This window comes from Grammomys surdaster, unplaced genomic scaffold, assembly GCF_004785775.1.
Source record: "Grammomys surdaster isolate TR1022 unplaced genomic scaffold, NIH_TR_1.0 140, whole genome shotgun sequence".
NCBI lineage: Eukaryota > Metazoa > Chordata > Mammalia > Rodentia > Muridae > Grammomys > Grammomys surdaster.
The window spans coordinates 3434950-3457274 of NW_021604598.1; the positions used below are offsets into that span (position 1 = coordinate 3434950).

Here is a 22325-nt window from a genome sequence, read left to right on the forward strand (position 1 = left end):
CTATGAATTTTCTCAACCATGGAAGATCTTACTATATAGCTCAGGCTAGCTTTTAACTTGCTAAGGCACTGTAGATGACCATGAAGTCTTGACCCTCCTGCTTCTATCCTGCAGTGCTGGATCACCACTGTGTCTGGCTTATCTTGAGACAAGGCCTCACTTTGCTATCCAGGATGGCTTCATACTATGTTGCTCCTGCTTCAGTCTCCAAAGTGCTGGGATCTCAAACATAAAGCCACACGTATCTTACAATGTATTTTAATCCCTTTAAATGTCTCTAATAATAGTCATTATTTGGGTTTTTGGAGATAGAGTCTCACTATGTTTTGAAACAGTTATTTGATGACCCTCGAACTCACTATGTAGATCAAGCTGCCCCCTAACTCATGGCAAACCTCCTGCTTCACCCTTCTGAATATTGAGATCATAGCTGTGTGCCACCATACTCAAGACTTTATTACTGTAAATATATTAAGGGTACAAAACACTTCTCCAATTAGAATATACAGGAAATAATTGAATATTCCATACTCAGTTTTATAGGAAGGGCTGGAAAGAGCACCAGCTGCTCTTCCAGGACACAGTTTCTATTCTCAGCATCTACAGGACAGCTTAGAACCTTCTGCAACTCCAGTCCAAGGGGATCTGATGCTCTCATCTGGCCCTCCCTGGAATTGCAAGCATTTGGTGCACAGACATGCATACATAACATACATAAAATAAGTTTAAAAAGCCCTTTAAAGAATGACCTCTAGCTTATGGCAACTCTGCTTCTCCTGGGCGCTAGGATTACAGGCATGAGATATCACCTTTGAAGCAGGGAAGCACACTGGTTAGGTTAGAAACATTGGACTCCCTTGTTTTGGGCTGTGCATTTGCCAGCCTATATACATGCCCTGCTCTGAAAAATGAAGCAAGTTCCTCTTCCCCCTTATGACCTCCCAGTACACATAGGTTCTGTCTAATGTCCTGGCTCAAATGCAGAGAGCCAGTTGGGCTAGACAGGTTTTGGGCTCATGTGTAATAAAGAAAAATTTTTTGCTGTTTTGTTTTGTCGAGACAGGGATTTTTCTATGTAGCCCTGGCTGTTCTGGAACTCATTCTGCAGACCAAGCTGGTCTTGAACTCAGAGAGATCTACCTGCCTCTGTTCTTGATTGCTGAGATTGCTTTGGTTTGAGTGACATATTCTTGTTCTTTGCAAATCTGTGTGTTCTTTTATGTTTTTTAAACAGCATTTTAATTTTTATTTAAGTACATGTGCACACGTCTGCTATATATATGGGAGTGTTCATGGGGGCCAGAAGAGGGTATCAGATCCCCTGGAACTGGAGTTACAGAAAATGTGAGCTGCCTAATATGGGTTCTGGGAACAGAACTCAAGTTCTCTGGAAGAACTGCAAGGGCCTTTAACCACTGAGCAACCTCTGCAGTCACTGTACTATTACTTTTGTGTGCGTGCGCATGCATGTGTGCATGTGCGTGCGTGTGTGTATGTGTGTGTGTGTGTATTTGCGTGTGCACGCACAAGTGCAACTGTGTGCTTATGGAGTCAGAGGACAACTTTCAGAATCTCTTTTTCTTTCCATCATTTGAGTTCTGGGGCTCAAACCCAGGCCAGCAGGCTTGGCAGTGAGTGAGTCAGACAGTCATTCTTAAACAAGATGCTAAGAATACAGAAACAGAAGCCAGCAAGATGGCTCAGTGGTTAAAGACTCTTTCCAACAAGACTGACCACCTGAATTTGATCCCTAAGACCCATGAGGAAGTTGAGATCTGACTCTCTCAGGTTGTCCCAGTACCACCCATGAGTGCTGTGGCAAATTCACACTCACATACATGTAAGTATTAAGAAAAAAATAGGAAAAAAAAAAAGAGAAAGATCCCATGAAAAACCCAGCCCAGAAATGGTCACCAGAGGTGGCACTGGTATCCAAAGATCTAAGTGCTTAGAAACACAGGCTGTGGTGTGGACATTACTTGTCTGGGCCGCATGAAGCCTGGACTTGCTTCCCAGCACTGTAGAAACTAGGCATACATCTGTGATCCCAGTTTGTTGGAAGTGAGGCAGGAGGATCAAAATTTCAAAACTTCAGGGTCATCCTTAGCTACTCAACCTGACCTTGTATTCAAAACAAAGCAAGTTACAGAGCAAGAGTGGAGTTGGAGTGGGTTGTGAGCAGAGAGGCAGGAGAGTGAGCAGCCTGAGGTTACCCCGGCCGCACAGCCAGCTCACCAGCTCACACCCAGCCTGGGCTTCCTAGGGATTACAGGCCTGTCATCACTAAAGACTGGCTTAGGTGAAAAGGAACAACAGACAAGACTTGCCACCCGAGAGGAGGCCAGCTCCTCCAAGCCTCTCCACGATGACGGTCTGCCTCAGCCCAGGGCAAAAGCTTCCGATCAGGCGGCTGTGATGGAATCTGTAACCTCAGCACTTGGGAGGCTATGAAAGAAGGATCCTGAGTCTGAGGGCAACCTGAGATATACAGGGAAATCCTGTCTAAAAAAGGACTGGAGTCAGCTCTGTACTGAGACCCAGGCAGGGTAAGTCTTTTCTTAGAAGCTGTTTCCTCAGGGATTATCACAGCGACAAATAAGCCCTTGGCTCAACCACAGTGACTATGTAAAAATATATAAAAGTGAGCATAAACAATCTGTTCGGTAACCAGGCATAATTACTGTTAACTTTTGGTGTACTCACAGTTTGAGCCATGGGTCACATATGGAGTCTCACTGTGTGGCCCTGGCTGGCCTGGAGTGTGCTCTGGACATCAAGCTGGCTTCAAGCTCAGAGATGAGTGTCTCGCCTTGGGCGATAGGACAAAGGTGTGTGGTGCCATACACAGCCACAGGCTGTTTGCACTGAGGTTTCACAGCTCAAGGCTGACGTGAGGATTCTTTTTCCAGAGCTCTCCATCCTATTCACTGAGGCAAGGTGTCTCAACTGAACCCAGAGCCCCCAAGGCAGCTATTTCAGCCAGCTGGTTTCCATAGGGATCTACTCCTACTCTCTGAGCACGAGTAGGCTGCTATGCCCACCTAATATTTACATGGATGATACAGATTCATTCACATTCTTGGACTGTGCTTGCTTGGTAACAGCTATTATCCACCGAGTCCTCTGCCTCGTCCCTGGGGAATGGGTTTTGATGTTGTTTTTGTAAGATAGGCTGTTGCTATGGGCTCCATGCTCGCCTCACGCAGGGTCTTCCTAACACTTCTGCATACTGGACTGCAGGCATGAGTCACCACACTAGTCTGGTTGGCCCCATTTTACATACACTAATAACCTTAGTACACTCGCACAGATCCTGCCTTACTTAGCAGAATTAGTCACTGGATGTGAACGCATACCTTTAAGAGATGACTTGTGAGCATACAGTGAGGAGACAGTAGAGCTGTCCTGTGTCATCTTAGCAAATACACACTTCCAGCTCAAAAGACACATCTAAGTTTACATGGGCCTGGGGGAAATTCCTCACCTGAGTAATAAAATGTGAAGTTATATTTAGTAAATTACAAAGAATGGGCTGAGCACACGGTGCTGGCTTTGAGAAAAAGAAAATGAACTCTGTTCCTAAGGCTGAGAATATCTGTCTTTGTCTTTTCCTGCAGTGCCGGTGGTGTCTGTGCTAGGCCGGCACCCGGCCCTGACCTGCACATATCCACCCCTTTGAAAGCTCTTTTCTCATTCTGCGACAAGAACTCGCTAAGGTGCTCAGGCTAGTCTTTCAGTTCTCACGTCTCACACTGCTGACCTGCTAAATAGACAACACCTTTAATTGTAGTCTTTTTCTTCTTCCTTTTTCTCTTCTGAGAGAGGACCTCATATAAGCCAGGCTGGCCTCAAACTCACCAAAGCTGACTTTGAACTCACGATCTTTCTCCTGTACCTTCCAAGTGATGGCATTACAGGCATGCACCATCATGCTTACTTAATGCAGTGCTGGGGCTGGAACCAACGGCCCTGTGCATGCTAGACAAGCACCCTATCAAAGCAGCCACACAATCAGCCTCCAGTTAGCTGTTTGTTATCTGTCACACAATGTGCCACAGGTGTGTTACCATCTGAGCAGCCAGAAGGCTTCTGGGGGAAAACATTTCCAGAGAGCTCTCTACAGACTACCCAGCTAACATTTACCAACTGTAAATAGTGACAGAGCAGGGTTTATACTTACAACTCGAAACTGCTCTAACTTCTGGTTGCCTTTGATAAAGAAAGGGCATTCTTTGTCACCTGTTCGATGGCCATACCGTTTGCAACGCCAACCTAAAACCACAGAAAAACAATTCTGTAAGATACTATGGTCTCATCTCGTTGAGATACTGTTTCAGTAGATTCAAGTTTTTCATTAGACTCCAATTCTAAAATACACAGGATTAATGGATGAAACCATGAAGGTCCCAGAAAACAATGAGGGTCAACTAACTGCTTCCTTACACACCTTCGAATCTTGTCAGGTTAGGAGTAAATGTTCCATCTCCAGATATTATGAAGCAATGCACTGCGTAAGTATCATAAAATGCGGTTTTACTCGGTGTACTTCACTACATTTTACAGAAGTAGGGTCAGTGGTGGTTCCCCGCAGCGACATGGCGGCTCACAACCACCATGCTCTCTTTTGGCCTCCATAGGCTGCTGTATGCATGTGGTAAACATGGATTCATACAAGCACACACACATACATATGAAAATAGTTAAAAAGGAGAGTAGAACACTCTTTTTATTTGTGAAATGGCTCTGTTTCTGAGGGCTAGGAGTTTAGGTTAGTGAGAGAGAACGGTTCAGCATGCTCAAGGCTATGGCTAAAATCCCCAGCTGCTCGACAGTAGTGTCTTCTTAGGTTGAGTAAACCTTGTACGAAGTGCCACGCACACAGCTGCCCCAGGTACAGCTCGAACTTCTAGACTTCAGTGACACTCACCTCTGAAGCGCTAGGATTTAAAGGGCATAATTCTGTTCCATTTAAGGGCTAGCCTTAAATTCATGGAGATAGCCCACCTATCATTTGGAGTGCTTGGATTAAAGGCTTGCACCATAACTAACCTGACCTTGTTTTTTAAAAAGTATTTAAAAAAAATATGCATTGTATGTATGTATGTATGTATGTATGCATGCATGCATGTATGTGAGAATGTGTTTGTGCATGTGAGTGCACTGCCCAGAGGCCAGATGACGGTGTGGGGCTCCTGGAGCCGGAGTTAAGGGATGTGAGCCACTGAACTGTGGTCCTCTGCAAGAATGCTATGGATGCCTAACTGCTGAGCTGCTTCTCCAGCTTCAGCCTTCTGTTTAAGCAAGACATCCTCTTACAATGCCATTAGAGCATCATAACCTGAAAAACAGAAACTGTGTTTAAAGACGTTGTTAATTGACGTTGTGTGTTTTGTTTTATGTAGCTCTGCCTATCCTGGGACTATTTAGACCAGTCTGGTCTAGAGCTCACAGTGAGCTGCATGTCTCTACCTACCAAGTGCTGAGATTAAAGGTGTGCACCACTATACCTGGCTAAAGAGATTTATAATGAGAAGTAGCAGGCCCTGAGGACCTGATAGACACACATAACATCTGATAAACACACATAAACATGTTTCAAGTCACAGAATCACAGAATCAAGCACACGACTCAAATCAGTGACTATGGAACTGCCATGCAGCAAGGATGGGGTCCCAGGTGCCCCCCTATCTTTTCACTCCAAGCAGATTGAGGCAAGTCAGGGCTGCCTGGGGACAGTGAGCCAAGTAATGAAGAGTTCTAGGCCAGGCTAAACTATAGAATGGTAGTCTGTCTCCAAAGCAAGCAGGCAGGCAGGCAGGCTAGCGAACAAACAAGTTAGGGGCTAGAAAGATGACTCAGAAGTTAAGAGCTCTTAATACTCCAGCAGAGGACTTTAGTTCAGTTCCCAGCACCCATGTTGGGCAGCTTACAACTCTAGCTTAAGGGAACACATGCACATAATTAAAAATATAAATAAATAAATAAATAAATAAATAAATAAATAAATAAATAAATTTGGGGCCCTAGAGAGATGGCTTATCAGTTAGGAGCAAGAGGCAGGCTTTGGTTCCTAGCACTGGGCAGCTCAGCCATCTCTGGCCATGCAAGGCTCTGCAGCCGTGCGCCTGTCTCCTTACCACCACACCGGTACACAGAGTAAAAGCGAATCTTTAAGAGTCTTCTAAACAGGTAATGAAAATAGTAGCCAATATGTCCTACACAACTTTCTTCAGATCTTTACAAATTAGTCCCAGGCTTTCCATTGAGAGCTGGCCCATCAGGGTTAGTATCCCATAAACCAGCCCTATCTTTTGAAAGTTTGTAAAACTTTTATTTAATGCTATGGTTGTACTGCCTGGATATGTGTCTGTGGATCACATGTACATAATGTAGGCCAGAAGAGGGCACTGGATCCTCTGGAACTTGAGTTATAAACTTGTGAGCCACCACAAGTGTGGAACCCAGCTCTGGTCCTTTGTAAGAGCATCATTGCTCGTGCCTGCTGACCTCTCCAGCCCCACCTGGCATTCACGTCTTTTATTTCCCCTGCCTGGTAAACGTATCCACATCTTTTAGTCTCCTGCAGCAGACCGAACTTTCGTTTATACAAAGGCCTCATAAACATTCCAGGAACTGGATAAGCCCCGGCTGCTGTCCCCTCTCAGGTTCTTTCCTTTTTGCATCCATTCTTAAACACTGAGCAGCCATGCCAGCCTGTGATGTTAGACCTCATCCAGTGGGAGAAGGCACAGTCATCACTGCGTGAGAACAAAAGTCAAGAGCACCTGCTGCCACCCTGCACTTGGTAGCTTGGTTTAGGTCATGGGACATCTTTTTACACACAGAAACAGTCTTACTGAGTCACTTGCCCTTTCTTCCCATTTCTTTGTGGAACACTGAGTACCTGCTTCCCATACCCCAGTCTAAGGAAATCCACTTAACCTTGATGAAAAGTGCTGGGCCACTCCCAGTGTTCTTGTCCTTAACAGTCTTGAAAAATCTGCAGAATGAGGTCTGAGCTCCTCAAAAAGTCACACCCACACAGGACTATTTGATTGTCTCAAAGATTCCTGGCAAAGCCACACCTCTAAGCTGTTGTCATTACTTGCCTAGGTACATCACTCATTCTATAGGAAAGACAACCTTTCAGAATATCAGCTGAAAACAATGGCTTGTTTAACATCCAGCCCATGATGGGTGCTTTAAGTCAATTTGACATAAACTAGGCATTTTGGAATAGGGAACCCCAGTCGAGAAACATCAACTTCGGATTTCAGTAAGCGTTTTCTGGATTAGTAACCGATATAGGAGAGCCCAGTTCACTGTGGGTGATGCCCCCTTCTGGGCAAGCCAAGGAGAGCAGGCCCGTAAGCAGCATTTATTTCTCCATAGCCTTTTAATCAGCTCCAACCTCGAGGTTCCTACCCTGTTTGAGTTCCTGCCTTGATTTCTCTCAATGGACTGTGACTTATGACATATACGACACATAATACACACTTTCCTCCCCAAGCAAACCAAGACACATCCTCAGGCTGGTTATCAACTGGGCAAATAAGAACCCAGTCAAACACTTAAAAAAAAAAAAAAAAAAAACCTGGGGACTGATACACTCAAAAGAGGCTCTCAGAAGTCTTGACATGACCCTGGCTATATAGAGCCCTGCCAATGCCTGGGACTGTGCACACGCACTGCGAAGACACTAGAAATCCAATTCTCTTACTCCTTTGTGACCTGAGGTCTGAGATGATAGAGCCGTGTGTGGTGATATACATTTGTAGGTTTTTAGCTACTCAGGAGGCTACGGCAGGAAGATCAGACAACACAGCAAGACCTGACGAGAAGAGAAGAGCAAGCTGAAGCAGAGTTCTAAACTGTGTCACCTCCGAGGAGAGACACACACACACACACACACACACACACACACACACACACCCTCCCTAGCTCCCTCACCAATAAAGGTAGGTTTCTTGGATTAATATGGTTGAAGAAATACCTGACAAATTATTAGCTGACCATACTAACTGAGCCACATACTTCTGAGAATACAGACTTTCAGAATTGTTCTGGGAAAATTACTAATAGTGAAAGAAGTTTCTAAGAAAAAATTGTGTAATGCACACACAGTACAGGTAATAAAGATGTCACACCTACAGGTCAGACCTTTCAAAGCAGAGTCAGAATTCTTTGTCATGAAATCATTTGAAAATAAGAAGAAAATGGGTTTGTTTCTCAGTTTCAACACAGTGGTTCACAACCATCCCTATTCCTAAGCCCAGGCCCTGGGGATCTTCTGACTTCTGAGGGTGCCAAGCATGCATGTGGTATACATGCATCCATGCAGGAAAACAACAACAACAAAACCACATATGCACACGACTTAATCTTTGAAAACTATATAGTGGTACATGTTTAACGTACTAACATTCTATGGGGAGACCAAGGCAAGGGGATTGAGAATTCAAAGTCAGCCTGGAGCCAGATGTGGAGACACACGTTTTTGTTTGTTTTATCTTTTAAGACAGGGTTACCCTGTGTAGCCCTGGCTGTCTGGGAACTCTCTCTGTAGACCAGGCTGGTCTTGAACTCAGAGATCTGCCTGCTTCTGTTTCCCAAGTGCTGGGATTAAAGGTGCGCTCCACCACTGCCCGACAAGGAGGCACACACCTTTGATTCGAGCTCTGAGAGGCAGATTTCTAAACATGAATTCAAAGGCAGTTATGGCTTCATAGTAAAACCTGGTCTTAAAAACTAAAAAACCACGCTGGCCAGTGGTGGCACACGCCTTTAATCCTAGCACTTGGGAGGCAGAGGCAGGAGTTTCATTGTGAGTTCAAGGCCAGCCTGGTCTACAGAGTGAGTTCCAGGATAGCCAGGGCTACACAGAGAAACCCTATCTCAAAAAGCCAAATCAATCAAACAACTACAACACACATACATACACAAAACAAGACACATACATACACAAAACAAGACAAAGAAAAATCCAAAATACAAAAACAAAACCAAGGGGGGAAAAAAAAACAAATAAAAAACCAAATATAAGAAGCCCAGCCTGGGCTATGTGGCGATGCCTGGTTTCAAAACAGAACAAAATGCAACAGGAACCTGACAGACACATCCTGTGCAATGCTGTAATGTGTGTACATGTATACTATGGAAACTACATATACAACAGATACATACACACAGTAATTAGTAATAGTAAATAAAAAATTTAGGGACTGGTAAAGCACTCATCTGGCATAGGCAATGTCCTAGAGTTGATCCCTACAGCAACACAGACAGACAGACAGACAGACAGACAGTGACAGACACACACACACACACACACACCCCTCACGTGAAGAGAACAAGCTAGAAGAGGTACGGTACTGTGAAGTACAGCATACAATCTGTGCGTACAGAAGAATGCTGTAGTTTGGATCTAATTGCCCCATAAAGGTTCCTATGTTGAAAGCCTTGTCCACAGTGTAGTAGTGTAGGGTAGAGGACCCTTTAAGATGTGGCACTAAGTGCTTAGAGGCAGGTTTCAGTCATGGGGACTAAATACTCATGAATGGGAAAGAATAACTACCAGGTCTGGAGTGACTGTACAGCCATCTCAGTCACTCCCTGTGAGTGCTCCCTTCGGCTTCTCCATCATGTATGGTGCTAGCAGGGAACACAGGCCAGAGTGCTCATGCTGGGCTGTGCAGACCTTGCAGCCAACAGACTGTGGGCCAAATAAACCTGTTCATGAGTTATGCACCCCCTGCATCTTGTTCAGAAGAAGACAGACTGCTGGAGACATCACTCAAGCCCTTGTACACTCACATTGCATAACTTTGACCTCTCTCCCCAGTGGCATCCAAAGTCCTTTAGTTGGAGCGTGAGCCAGAAACTCCCTGGCATGTTCATTGCCGGGCACATCTGGTATACAGTCTTCTGGCTTCGTCTCATCCTCCTACAGGAAGATAACAGTGTGTAAACAACAAGACAAAACCAGAACCCAAAAAAACAAACTGAAACCAAAAAACCCAACAAACTGAAACCAAAACAGGGCTCCGTCCTTGCTTCCTGCTTGCAGAACTACTGTGGCCTGGCTTCCTCTCACTCTGTGACAGGGCCCACCCTAACAGCGTCCCCAGAGACTGCAGAGGCAAATAATCAGTGAGACACCTACACAGAGAAACAGCTCAGCCTCTACCGCAGGAAAGTCACTATGAAGCACAAACTCCATGCAGGGCTGACTTGTGACCTCCACACACTAACATAAAATATGTCAAAAAGGTTTCTTTTTTTATTTTTTTCAGTCTGTGGATGGAGGAAAGGCAGTCTAGACCATTAGAGACAGACCATCACATGAACATAGCTCTAAAAAAAATGACACCTGGGGAGAAGGGAAACTCTTCCCAGGATGCAGGTGGAGTGGAAAGAGAGACAGCCTTAGGAGTCTGTCCTACCTTTTCTCTTAAAGGTCACATGCGTCTCTGATGGGGATTTTCACCAGTGTGTAACTGTATTTAAAACTGGAGTATTTCTTTCATTTCTTGTTATTTAAAACGTTTCTTTTACCAAAAGTCTTTTGGCCTTTGCCTACTTCTGAGTCCAGTCCTACTAAAACACCCAAATTCTGTTGCTAGGCTGCAGGGGATCCTGGCTGTGACCACTGCAGTGTGTCACTCAGGCCTCTTCACAGCCTCCCTGAGCTGAGGGTACTCAAGACTCTAAGGCTGAGTGAGGAAGCAAAAAAAAAAAAAAAAACAAAAAAAAAAACAGTAAAATACAAACAAAACAAATGGACAGCAGAGCTTCTAGAAGATACTGCTACAGAGACGGAAGGAAGCTGTGTTTCAGGGACCCCTACATGTTTATACTAGTACCTTGGGACAGAGAATAATAGATTAAATTTCTAGGAAGGCATAGAACTTTGTGACAAAGTTCAAAATTAGGGTTCACTGGTATAAGTTTTCATCAAAGGCAGTGAGTGGTTCTCAATCTGCAGGGTAGTGACTCCCTTGGGTTTGAATGACCCTTGCACAGGGGTCAACTAAGACCATCAGAAATCACAGGTACTTTACAATTTACAACACTAATAAAGTCACAGTTAGGAAACAGCAATGGAAATGATTCTATGGTTGGAAGTCATAACATGAGGAACTGTATTAAGGGGTCGCAGCATTAGGAAGGTTGAGAACCACTGATACAAGGAGATTGAAAAAAAAGTCACACCATTTTTCTCCCGATACACCACTAAGCTCACAAGTACATTTAATAGAGCATCCAGACATATAGCTGCTTACCTTAATAAACCCAGGAGGAGGTTTCTCGTAACTGGAAAATGAAACACAAAAAGCCATCTTCATCAAACAGGTTAACAGAAAACAACGCACATCTATACAGGGCAAAGCAGAGGCGTGCTGGAGATTAGAACCAACTCCTCAGAGGCTTCCCCGGTCACTGGGTTACATCAGTTTGCAGGTTAGGTTAGGTTATCACTGACTGAAGCAGAGACCATGACTTGCTCCAACTGCTTTCTTCTACAACCAGTGTCCAAGGGTGGTCCTGTCCACAGTGTGGGTCAGGCCTTCCCACACTCATCACTCATCAAAAAAAAAAAAAAATGTCCCCAGACTTTCCCACAGGTCAATCAGATGGTGGGAATTCCTCAGCTGAGGTTCTGTTTTCCCAGGTGACTCTAGTTTGTGTCAAGTTGACAAAAACTAACCACTGTAAGAATGGATTAGACATGCCATGAACCCAGAGCCTTGAAAGGTCAGGGCAAAGTGCAACCCTCGAAGGCTGCATGGTAAATAGCTGGATGGGACCAGAATCACCTTCTTAGACTTGGTATAGTACTTTTTCCAAAACAGACATTTAAGACATTTTCAAAAGAAAAGGTATGCTGTGACACAAGACCAACCCACAGTAGATAGCCCAGGTCTTGTATTATGATGCTAATTCCACTTTCCTGGGAGGGGCTGCAGATGAGGAGTGAATCATGATACAGGTGACTTGTGAGCCTTCAGCCCACCTTAATTTGTAGAATAAAGGCTAGAGCCAGTGACTGGGCAGTAGAAAGAGTTTTGTGGGAGAGAGGGGGAAGACGTTCTAAGGGATCTCATGGATGGGGAATAGAGTAGTGCAGTGGTAAATCTGCCCAATCCAGGCGTGCAGTTTGTACTTATGTCATTTGAGTTGTGTTTTTATTGATCGGGCCTTCTTGGGTTGGAGATTTACTGCAACAACTCAGCAAAGCCAATAGAAACCTGGGTCATTTGGCTAGATGCCATAGTCCATCAGCAGCCATTATTACCAGTATCTACAAAGTCTCAAGCATCAGGACTGAAGGGAACTTGCTAGTAAAGTTCATGAATCCCTAAATCCATCACTGAGCTACAAGTGTTGAACAAACAAGATATGGCCAATTATAACAGAGATCAAATGCATGAAGATGTATCTTAACACTATAAAAAATGTGATACAATTACACATTTTGCAATTTGTTAGCAAAAAGTGTTCCATATAAGTGTATTGTATAGATGTTTTAATACCAGGACAAATAAATTCATACGTTCAAAAAGAAACTACCTTCAAAGTATTATTCAAGTGCTAAGTAAAAGAGATTAAGAAAGTAAAATAAGTTTGTTTCCACTGTGACAGTTAACAAAATCTAGGCTGGCTGAGTGTGGTGGCGGCCACCTTTAATCTCAGCACTTGGGAGGCAGAGGCAGTTGGACCTCTGAGTTCTAGACCAACTAGAACTACATGGTGAGAGCCTGTCTCAAAAAACCAAAAAGGAAAGAAATATGGGACTGGAGGCCTAAGAGGTGGGCACATCAGTGGAAGAGCATTAGTTCATCATGTACAAGGTTTTGATTCCCAGTACTAGGAAAAAAACAAGAACTCTCCATCCCAAACATCAAACCTGCTTTTGGATGGAGGTATAGTCTGGTGGTATAATCTGGGCCTGAGTTCTTTAGCTGTAGACCAAATCTCCAGGACTATTATTAAAAAGGAAAACTATACAAACAGGTTTTTTTAAAAAAAAGACACTTATATCTCTAGTTAATTTTGTTATTGTTTGAGACGGGGCCTTATTCTATAGCCCAGGCTGGGCTTGAACTCATGACAATCTTCTGCCTCAGTCTCCTGAGTGCTGAACTCCATATAGGAGTAGTAAACTTCTGTAGTTAGTTCTTAAGATTTAAAAACAGCAGTTAAGATCTATTTTGTACCCTGAGGTTTTTCTGTGATATCTCTGAGCATGCACCAAGTTATTCTGAAGAGTAAAACAGCCAGACAAGGTAGGAAGAAAAAACATCTCAAATGGACTCAGAACTCACTCATGAATACATGGATGGATATTTTCTGAGGTGGAGTCTTTCTCCATACACCAAGCTGGCTTCGCAGTCACCATTTTCCCGTCTCAGCCTTCTGAGTGCTGGATTACAGTCAGGAGTCTTTGGGGACAACTCATTAATCTTTACTCTGTCACATACTTTATATTACTTTTCAAAATTAACATGTCTGAGTATGAATGTCTGTGCACTACATGTATGCCTGGTGCCTGCAGAGGTCAGAGGGGGCACCAGCTCTGGTACAGATGTTTGTGAGCTGCTATGTGGTTGCTGGAAACTGGTCCTGAGTCCTCTGCAAGAGTCCCACCACCTCTGTAATCCTCACTTGAAATTACTTTTTGTGTTGACTGGTAGGATTTATTTGAAGCATTCATTAAGTATACTCTATCACACAAAACTTTCTGCAGCTGCCTCCAAGAAACTGCAGACAAGATGCCTGTTAAGTAGCTCATAGAAGCCTGAGGATGGGCAGCAGACTCAGGTGCCTTCAGTAGCCTAAGGTCAAAGAGAGAGAAGAGGTGAGGAGGCAGCTGAGACCTGAGGGGGCGAATCAGGATGAGCAAAGGAGTTCATCTGTAAGAATCCACTGTGGTGCTTCCCAGTCAACATGGCTGACAGACTTCCCACATATACATCTGTCTTCCTCCCAGAGCATTTAAAATGATAGTAAGAAAATAATAAAGCCAAGGTGTCCTGAGTCCAAAGAACAATCCTGATTTCAGCAAATGTGGGGAATGGAAGGAAGTTAAGAGACTTCTTTAGGTAGAAGCAACCAAAGTCTTCAGAAGGTAGTATGGACACACCAGAGGCTGAAGCTTTCTTTCCTCACAACCAGAAAATTGCCTGTCCTATCCTTCACCTTGGGTCTAAGTCTGGTTCGTTCTACCCCATATTACTGCCAGCCAAACATACTGTCAACTTCAGGCAGAGGACAGAAAATGCTTGCAGAGAACTTAGAAAACCTAGAAAGGTCTCTCCTTGCCAACATTGGGCAGTTTCTTGATAAAAATAGCCCCCAGCAGACTGACCCTCCTATGTTGAAGCTGCCAGTCAACAAATGAAAGCTGGGCATAGGGACACATGACTTTAATTCCAGTACTCAGGAGCCAGGTGGATCTCTGTGAGTTTGAGGCCAGTGAGGGCTACATAGAAACCAAATTCCAAAACAAACAACCCTCACATGAGCATCTCCCCTCCTCTCTCACTTTAAAAGTTTTATTTCATTTCATTTCAAAGACAAGCTCTTACTGTATTGTCAAAGGTAGCCTAGAGCTCACTATGTCACACAGGCTGGCCTTGAACTCTACACAAGACTCATACTTCAGCCTTCCTGGTGCACCATACCATGGCTAACATGATAGTGTTTCACTAGCTAATGTAAGGTTAGAGTCAAGAATATTCAGACACCAAAGGCAACAAAAAAGCAAAACCACAGGTCGGGGGTATATGGGACATCCTGGTATGAACTTAAAACCCCAGAGCTGGGATGAACTCACAAGCAGACCCCTTGTGCTTACTTACTAGTTAGTCTAGCCTGCTTAGTGACTTCTAGGCCAATGAGAGACCTTGTCATTGCATCACCCCTGAGGAATGATATCCAAGTCCTCCTCATGCAGGTGCAGGTACACACACACACACACACACACACACACAGTGGATTTATATATATGGATTTATTAAAGAGGCTTAAATGTTGTGGTCTGATTTCTACAACAATGGCTATCTAAATAAAGGCCATCAAGAAGTTGTTTGGTCTATGTTGTAATCCTAAAGAAATAGGTTCTAAAAACCTACTTTTCAAAATGCTATGTAGGTTCTCAGAACAGCAAAGGAATGCCTCAACAGGAGGACATATGAACCTAACAGAGAGAGAGAGAGAAAGAGAGAGAGAGAGAGAGAGAGCAAGCAGGTAAAAAGCTTCCTTCTTTTATGTCCTTTTTATGTGGATTGTCACCAGAAGACGTGGTCTAGACTTCGAGTGGGCATTCCTACTTCAAATGACCTGATTAAGAAAAATCTTTCACAACTGTGCTCAGCTGCTTGGTGTTTAGTTGATTCCAGATGCAGTCGAGATGACAACCAAGGTTAGTGTCACAAGTCCACCCCTTGTCAACCTGACATCAATCACATTTAATTTCAGCGTGTTCAATGTCTGGATGAAAACAATAACCAGGTCAGGATTCCACCTGACACAATTTAACTATGCCCAAACCAACCACAAATGCATTATGTATGTTAGACTAGGTGGCAGCATCCCTTGAGGAATGCCTAGTCTTAAACTGTCTCATAACTTAAATGTGATAATAACCACCAATATTCTCCCAATGTACTACATGATGAAGAAACAAAACAAAAATATAGCTTAATATAAGTTTATATATGTACAAACATGTTCTTAACAAAATAAGACAGAAATACTCTAGTTAATTTTGAACCTAGTTTCTGCAACTGGTCACATGGCCTGAGCTGATATTTATAACTACTTTCCTCTGCTACCCGTTCTGTATTCCCTCCACCCTTAGCAAGCACTTCAGCAGGTCTTGGCTCTTTTCCTGGAGTAGTGACCCATACCTTCATTCCTGAAGTGTGTGTGTCCTTTGTCCTCCCTGCCTGGACTAGGCTGTTGTAATTTCCCATTGACTTTAATCACAAGACATGGTAGTACTAAGAGATGCCCCAGGGATCCTCTGAACTCCGGACATAATCCTGCTTACCTCCATTGTGGAGCGCAATCCAATTTTCCCATGGTAATCTGGATCAACCACCCCTCCTGACACTGTTATTCCTTTCTTAGCCTGTTGTCTTAAGAGCATCAGAAGACAAAATGACCAAGGGGAAAGTCTGAGTTTCCAGTTCAGTGGAATGTTTGTTGTGGGTCCAGGCAGGAGCACCCCCAACCCCCAAACTTTTAGGCCAGCAGAACTTAAGATGTCAGACCAGGATGCAAAACCATCCCAGAAGGTCACTAGGGTGGCATCGAGTGGAACAATTCTCATTTCTACCTGTGGATCCTGGCTATGAGAGACCCTGCCACATATTGGACTCTGACTCAAAGCATATACCACCCTCTGGAAAACCCACCCCAGCCTTCCAGGCTGCTCACACCTAAGTAGTGTTTTAATTGTGTCTTCAAAAGGCCATTTCATCACTCTTCTCAGGCCAGCAGCTTCAGGATGGTGGGGAACATGGTAGAACGAGCTCACTGTTACTCTTCTCTGGCCATAAAATTGGAGTCTTGGTCAGAAGCAATGCTGTGTTGAATACTATGATGGCAGATAAAGCACTCTGTAAGCCCACAGATGGTAGTTTTGGCAGAAGCATTATGTGCAAGAATAAATATCTGTTCCAGTAAGAAAAAAAAATGTTGGCCTTTCCATGAAGGAAGCGGTCCAAAGCAGCTGATGTGCCACCAGGTTACTGGCTAGTCATCCCAGGGAACGGTGCCATACTTGGGACTCACTCTTGGCCTCTGCTACTGACAGATCTGGCACTTAGCAGCACTTATAGCTAGGTCAGCCTTGGTAAGTAAAATCCATGTTGTCACAGCCATTCCTAACCCCCAATTCTGTCACTGTGGCACTTGATTCATGGGCCTGTTGGCCAAGGACAGGTTAGGAGTGCAGAACCATTAGTAAAATAGTCCCTAGTTTCTTAGTCAATCAATCACAGGGTACACCCCTTGAGCCTAAAGGTTCATGCTTGGGTGCAGAAGGCATTGTAATGGAACTAGAAACCATAGGTATTTGGGTAACTTCATGTAACTTGCTTGTGCCCTTAGGCCCTGCTTGGGCCTGAGCATGAACACAGCACTTCCATTTGATAATGGTTTGTTGCTGTGTAAGTCCTACTTTGTGGTTGATGGATGAGATGATACCTAGCACACGATGGACAGCTCAGTTACTTGGTAACTTGGTGACCCATTGTCAAATGTTCAGTTACTAGTAATTCCCAGTAGCAAGCCAAGGGCTGTCTCTCAAAGGGACAATAGCTGTCTGCAGTTGATGGTAAAGCCTTGCTCCCAAATCCCAAAAGTTTCTACTATGATTCACCTACAGGAGCCTGCCAAAGGCTCCAAACAACACTCCGTCTGCCACTGATATCTCATGTACTATAAGGTCTGCTAGATCATATGGTTCAGGTGGTAGAGCAGCCTGCACAGCAGCCTGGGCCTGTTCAAGAGCTGTCTCCTGTTCCAGGACCCACACAAAGGTAGTAGCAGGTTTCTAAGTCACTTGGTATACCAGCCAAAGTAATATACCCAAGTGAGGAGTGTGCTGTCTCCAGAATCCAAACAGGCCCACTCAAGGTTGTGCTACTCTCTTGGTGGTGGGAGGAGCCAGGTCCAACAACTTGTTGTTTACTTTAGAAGGAACATCTCTCTGTATGCTCTACACCGCTGGACTCCTAAAAAATTCACCAAGGTAAAAGGCCCTTGAGTTTCAGTTGAACTTATTTCCCATTCTCTGATGCAACAATTCCAAAGCGGTTGCTACCTCCTGCTCATCTGGTCTAATCAGCACCATGCCATCAACATAGGAGACCAGTGTGAAATTTTGTGGAAGAGATGCATGATCAAGATCTCTTTGACTAAGTTATAACACAGGCTTAGAGAATTAATATACTCTTGATGTAAAACTGTAAAAGTATACTGCTGGCCTTGCCAGCTGAAAGCAGATTGGTTTTAGTGGTCCTTATGGACAAGTATTGAGAAAAAGCACTTGCTATATCAATAGCCGCATACCATGTACCAGGAGATATGCTAATCTGCTCAAGTAAGGACACCACATCTGGTATAGAAGCTGCAATGTAAGTTACTGCTTGCTGGGCGGTGGTGGTGCACGCCTTTAATCCCAGCACTTGGGAGGCAGAGACAGGTGGATTTCTGAGTTCAGGCCAGCCTGGTCTACAGAGTGAGTTCCAGGACAGCCAGAGATATACAGAGAAACCCTGTCTCAAAAAACAAAAAAAAAACCACCACCACCAACAAAAAGTTACTGCTTGATTAAGTTTCTGATAGTCAACTGTCAATTTATTACAATCCACCTGTCTTCTGCACAACCAGATAGGAGATGTGGTGGGACACCGCCCCTGCCATCTTTCAAGTCCTTACTGGTTGGCATTAATTTCTGAAATTCCTCTTGGGGAGCAATATTGTCTTTGTTCATTATTTTCCCTGGTAAAAGCAACTCCAACGAATTACACTAGGCCTTTCTAATCATAATAACCCTTACTCCATAAGTCAGGGTACCTATGTAGGAATTTTGCCAACTTCCAAGTATATTTATCCTAATTATACGGTCTGGAACAGGAAAAATACAAGATGATTTTGGAGACCCATTATGAGTTGGATGTTAGCCAAATCTCCATTAATTACCTGATTCCATTTAACTGGTGGGTCACAGTGCTTTTTGGGGGTCTCCTGGAATCACTCAATTTAGAATGGAAAGTCTGTTTACTTTCCCCCAGTATATACTTAACTCTTGTAAAAGGCTCCTTCTGGGAAAGGACAGGGGAAATGCTAACTAAAACTCCTAGGAAGTGAAGCAAGGTCCTTCCTTAGGGGAACCTTGCTATTCCTTTCACTCAAGTTATTCTGGGTCTGCAAACCAGCTCAAGACTGGAAATCGGTTCATGGGTTGAAAGTCCCTCTTGCCACAATCCAATGTAATCTATCTTTTGTTTGGGAATTCTACTTATACTGATCAAACAAAACGTAGTAGGTTTCTCATCTATTTCATTCCTGGAAGCAGCATGACTGATGAACTAGTACCAAAGGCCACAGGAGTTGCCCACTACAAAATCACTTTACATGTGATGTCCATTACAGGTCAGGCCACTGTGGACACTGCTTTTCTATGCTGCCCAGTATGGTAACTGCGGTCACCTTGCCTTTGGTGACTTAGTGTTGCCACTTGGCCCCTGCTACTAGTGGGCCCAGTTAAGCCAATCATATTGAATTCGTCTAATTGAGCAGAAGCATATCCAACCTTGAGGTCTGGCACAAGGAAAAGGGTGACAACAAATGTCTTCAAATGTGCTGGTGCCCTCGCCATTTTGTCTCATGACATTCGTGAAGGGTGTGCCTTCTGGCCTTCCTATTGTGGAGGACTAGGTTTTACACAGCGTACCCATTAAGCCAAGGGACATCAGAGGCTCCAACTCTTTTTCAGCAGGCCATCTTTTTACAAATGCTTCAGCTAACTGTCAAACTTTTAACATCTTTTTAAAAACTGTGTAATCTTCCATATTAAACCTAGAATCTCCACCTAGTAAGCCTGTATCAATAAAGTTATTCTGATACAGTTTCATGTTCTTTCCAACATTATCCCATCTCCGTACAATCCATTTCCACATACAATCCCCAAACTTCTGCTTGAATGGATTAGCAAGCTCATTAAGTTCGTTAGCGGTACAGCATACCTCCTCACGGACTACACTTTCTTTCTAGGAGCCTGCCTTAAATCTGAATATACGTCTGGAGGCAACTATCAATGGGTCCTGAAGGACATCAGGATCTAGCCTGGCTACTCTTTAAGGACAGTCACTGCTGTTTGACAGACAATGAAGGACATGCAGACAGGACAATACTGCAGTGGGTTAGGGTAAGGATACATTCTCCGCTAAGAGTGGACAGACTACTGCAAGTGAGGTAAACGTTTGAGAATCTGAGGCTTCAAAGTCTTCAGCCTCAGTAGGGAACTGTTACATCTCCATGTCAAGTACAGGACCAATCAGTGCCCTAATTCTATCGGCTGACCCTGACAGAGGCAGGAACTTGAATCTGTGCTGCAATGCAGCCATGTGTGTAATGTGGGCTTTGGCTTGATCGTCCTCGGCTAGAGCTCTGAGGCTACTCCAGGGCACACTTAGAAACCATTAAACTGTTCACACCCATCGGGAGCCAGTCAATTACATCAGAGTTGATACTTTCCTTTGTCACCGGATCCAGAGACGCTAGAAGCAACCAGCCAGCATTGTTAGTCACCTTATTTTTCTACCAGTTGCTGAAAGTTTTATGTACAGAGTCACTCAATTCTTTTTCCCTCACAATGGACGAATCAGGACCATTAAATGCATTCATCTCAATAGTTCACACCATGGATTTTTAGTGCTCTCTATGCTTCTAGGAGAGGTTTCAGTAAGTATAGGTATAAGTAAACTGGAAAGGCTATTCCAAGAATCTGGTAGTTCAGTCTACAAGGCTGGATGTCTAAGTTGATCTTTGGTATATGTTGGAGTTCTGAAGAAGCAGGTTTTGTTTTGTTTTGTTTTTTTTGGTTTTTTGAGACAGGGTTTCTCTGTGTAGCCCTAGCTGTCCTGGAACTCATTCTGTAGACCAGGCTGGCCTCGAACTCAGAAATCTGCCTACCTCTGCCTCCCAAGTGCTGGGATTAAAAGAAGCAGATTTTAATACCAGTGACTGTTTAATCATGAAAAACATAGGCTTCCAGTATATTCCTATTGTCATTGCTGGGTTGTAAGCATTAAGTTAGTATTACCTTCAAGTAGTACTGTGTTAGAATATTTTATTATATTACATTTTTATATACTTACTTGTTAATTTATTTAGTGTGCATGTATGTGTGAGCATACATATGTGCTAAGGCATGTGTGTAGAGGTTAGAGATCAGGAGTTGGTTCTTGCCTTCTACCAATATGGGTCCTGGGTATTGAACCTTGGTTATCAGGCTTGGCAGCAGGGCTTTTCCATCTTGCTGGCCCAGAATATGTTATTTTAAAAATGACTCCTGAAGTTGCTGCCTTGAGTTTCATAAAGAATTGTTCCGTGGTGCTGGAGAGATGTCCCAGTGGTTAAGAATACTTGCTGTTCTTGCAGAGGGCCCAGGTTTGGTTCCCAGCACCCACATGGCTGCTCACAACTGTAAGTCCAGTTCCAAGGGACTCAGTGTTGTCTTCTGGCCTGATATGGCTCCAGGCACACAGATGGTGCAAGTACATATATGCAGGTAAAGTATTCACAATAAATAAATCTTTTTAAAAATGTTCAATTAGGGACTGGAGAGATGACTCAGCGGCTAAGAGCACTGACTACGCTTACAAAGGTCCAGAGTTCAATACCCAGCAATCACATGGTGGCTCAAAACCATCTGTAATGGGATCTGATGCCCTCTTCTGGTGTGTCTGAAGATAGTGACAGTGAGTGTGTAGTCACACACATAAAATGAATAAACAATTCTTTTTTAAAAATGTTCAATTAGTTTTTAGTTAGGATCAAATTTGCAACAATTTCTGAAATGGCCCTAAACATACTCCTACCATTATAGTATATTCTATGTACTTGTGCATAGTGACAGTGGTGTCAAAGCTTCAACAATTATAAAATCAAATATAAAGTGACTCTGAAAAATGTTGAAGATGTTCTACATCCTTCAGCATTCAGATATGCAGCCAAGATTAAATTGTGTAAAAATAAACAAGTAACCTATCTCATTAGTATTCAAACTTGCTTTTGTTTTTAATAAATGGTAAGATTACATGTATAAGAAAACTATTTTAAACAAATTTCCTTATGACTTACTGTCAGTAAATGTTTGACTTGTATCCCCTATTTTATATACCCAGACACCTGCAGTAGTGTGAAAATTTCTTAGGTGAAGGTCACATGTAGAGAAATTTTAAGAGGCCCTGCTCTAGTTAAGGTGGGAGCTCATGAGACCTTAGAAACGATCAAGATACACAGGGTTGTGAGGGATTTAAGAGGGAAAGGCTCAAATACCATCACTGAAAAAGGAAAATAACATAAAACAATGTGCCAGTGATGTGTCAAGCAGAAATAAAATGATCAAGTCTGAAAACAAGGTGGAAGGCACACGAGGTAACACACACACACAGAGGAAGACTTGTCTGCATAAAACACACACACAGGAAGACTTGTCTGCAGAACATACACACAGGGAGACTTGTTTGCATAACACACACACACACACACACACACACACACACACACACACACACACACACAC

General features: G+C 43.6%; 1 protein-coding gene across 2 annotated transcripts in view; it reads right to left on the minus strand.

The window, feature by feature from the left end:
• Positions 1-22325, minus strand: part of Rp9 (RP9 pre-mRNA splicing factor) — a 31274-nt gene that overhangs the window by 8142 nt on the left and 807 nt on the right. For both annotated transcript variants that reach the window (XM_028763927.1, XM_028763926.1), the window contains exons 2-4: positions 11284-11314; positions 9815-9944; positions 4181-4272 (exon numbers count right to left, since the gene is read on the minus strand). In XM_028763927.1, the coding sequence (XP_028619760.1) occupies positions 4181-4272; positions 9815-9944; positions 11284-11314 (253 nt within the window). The remainder of the gene's footprint in view (positions 1-4180; positions 4273-9814; positions 9945-11283; positions 11315-22325) is intronic.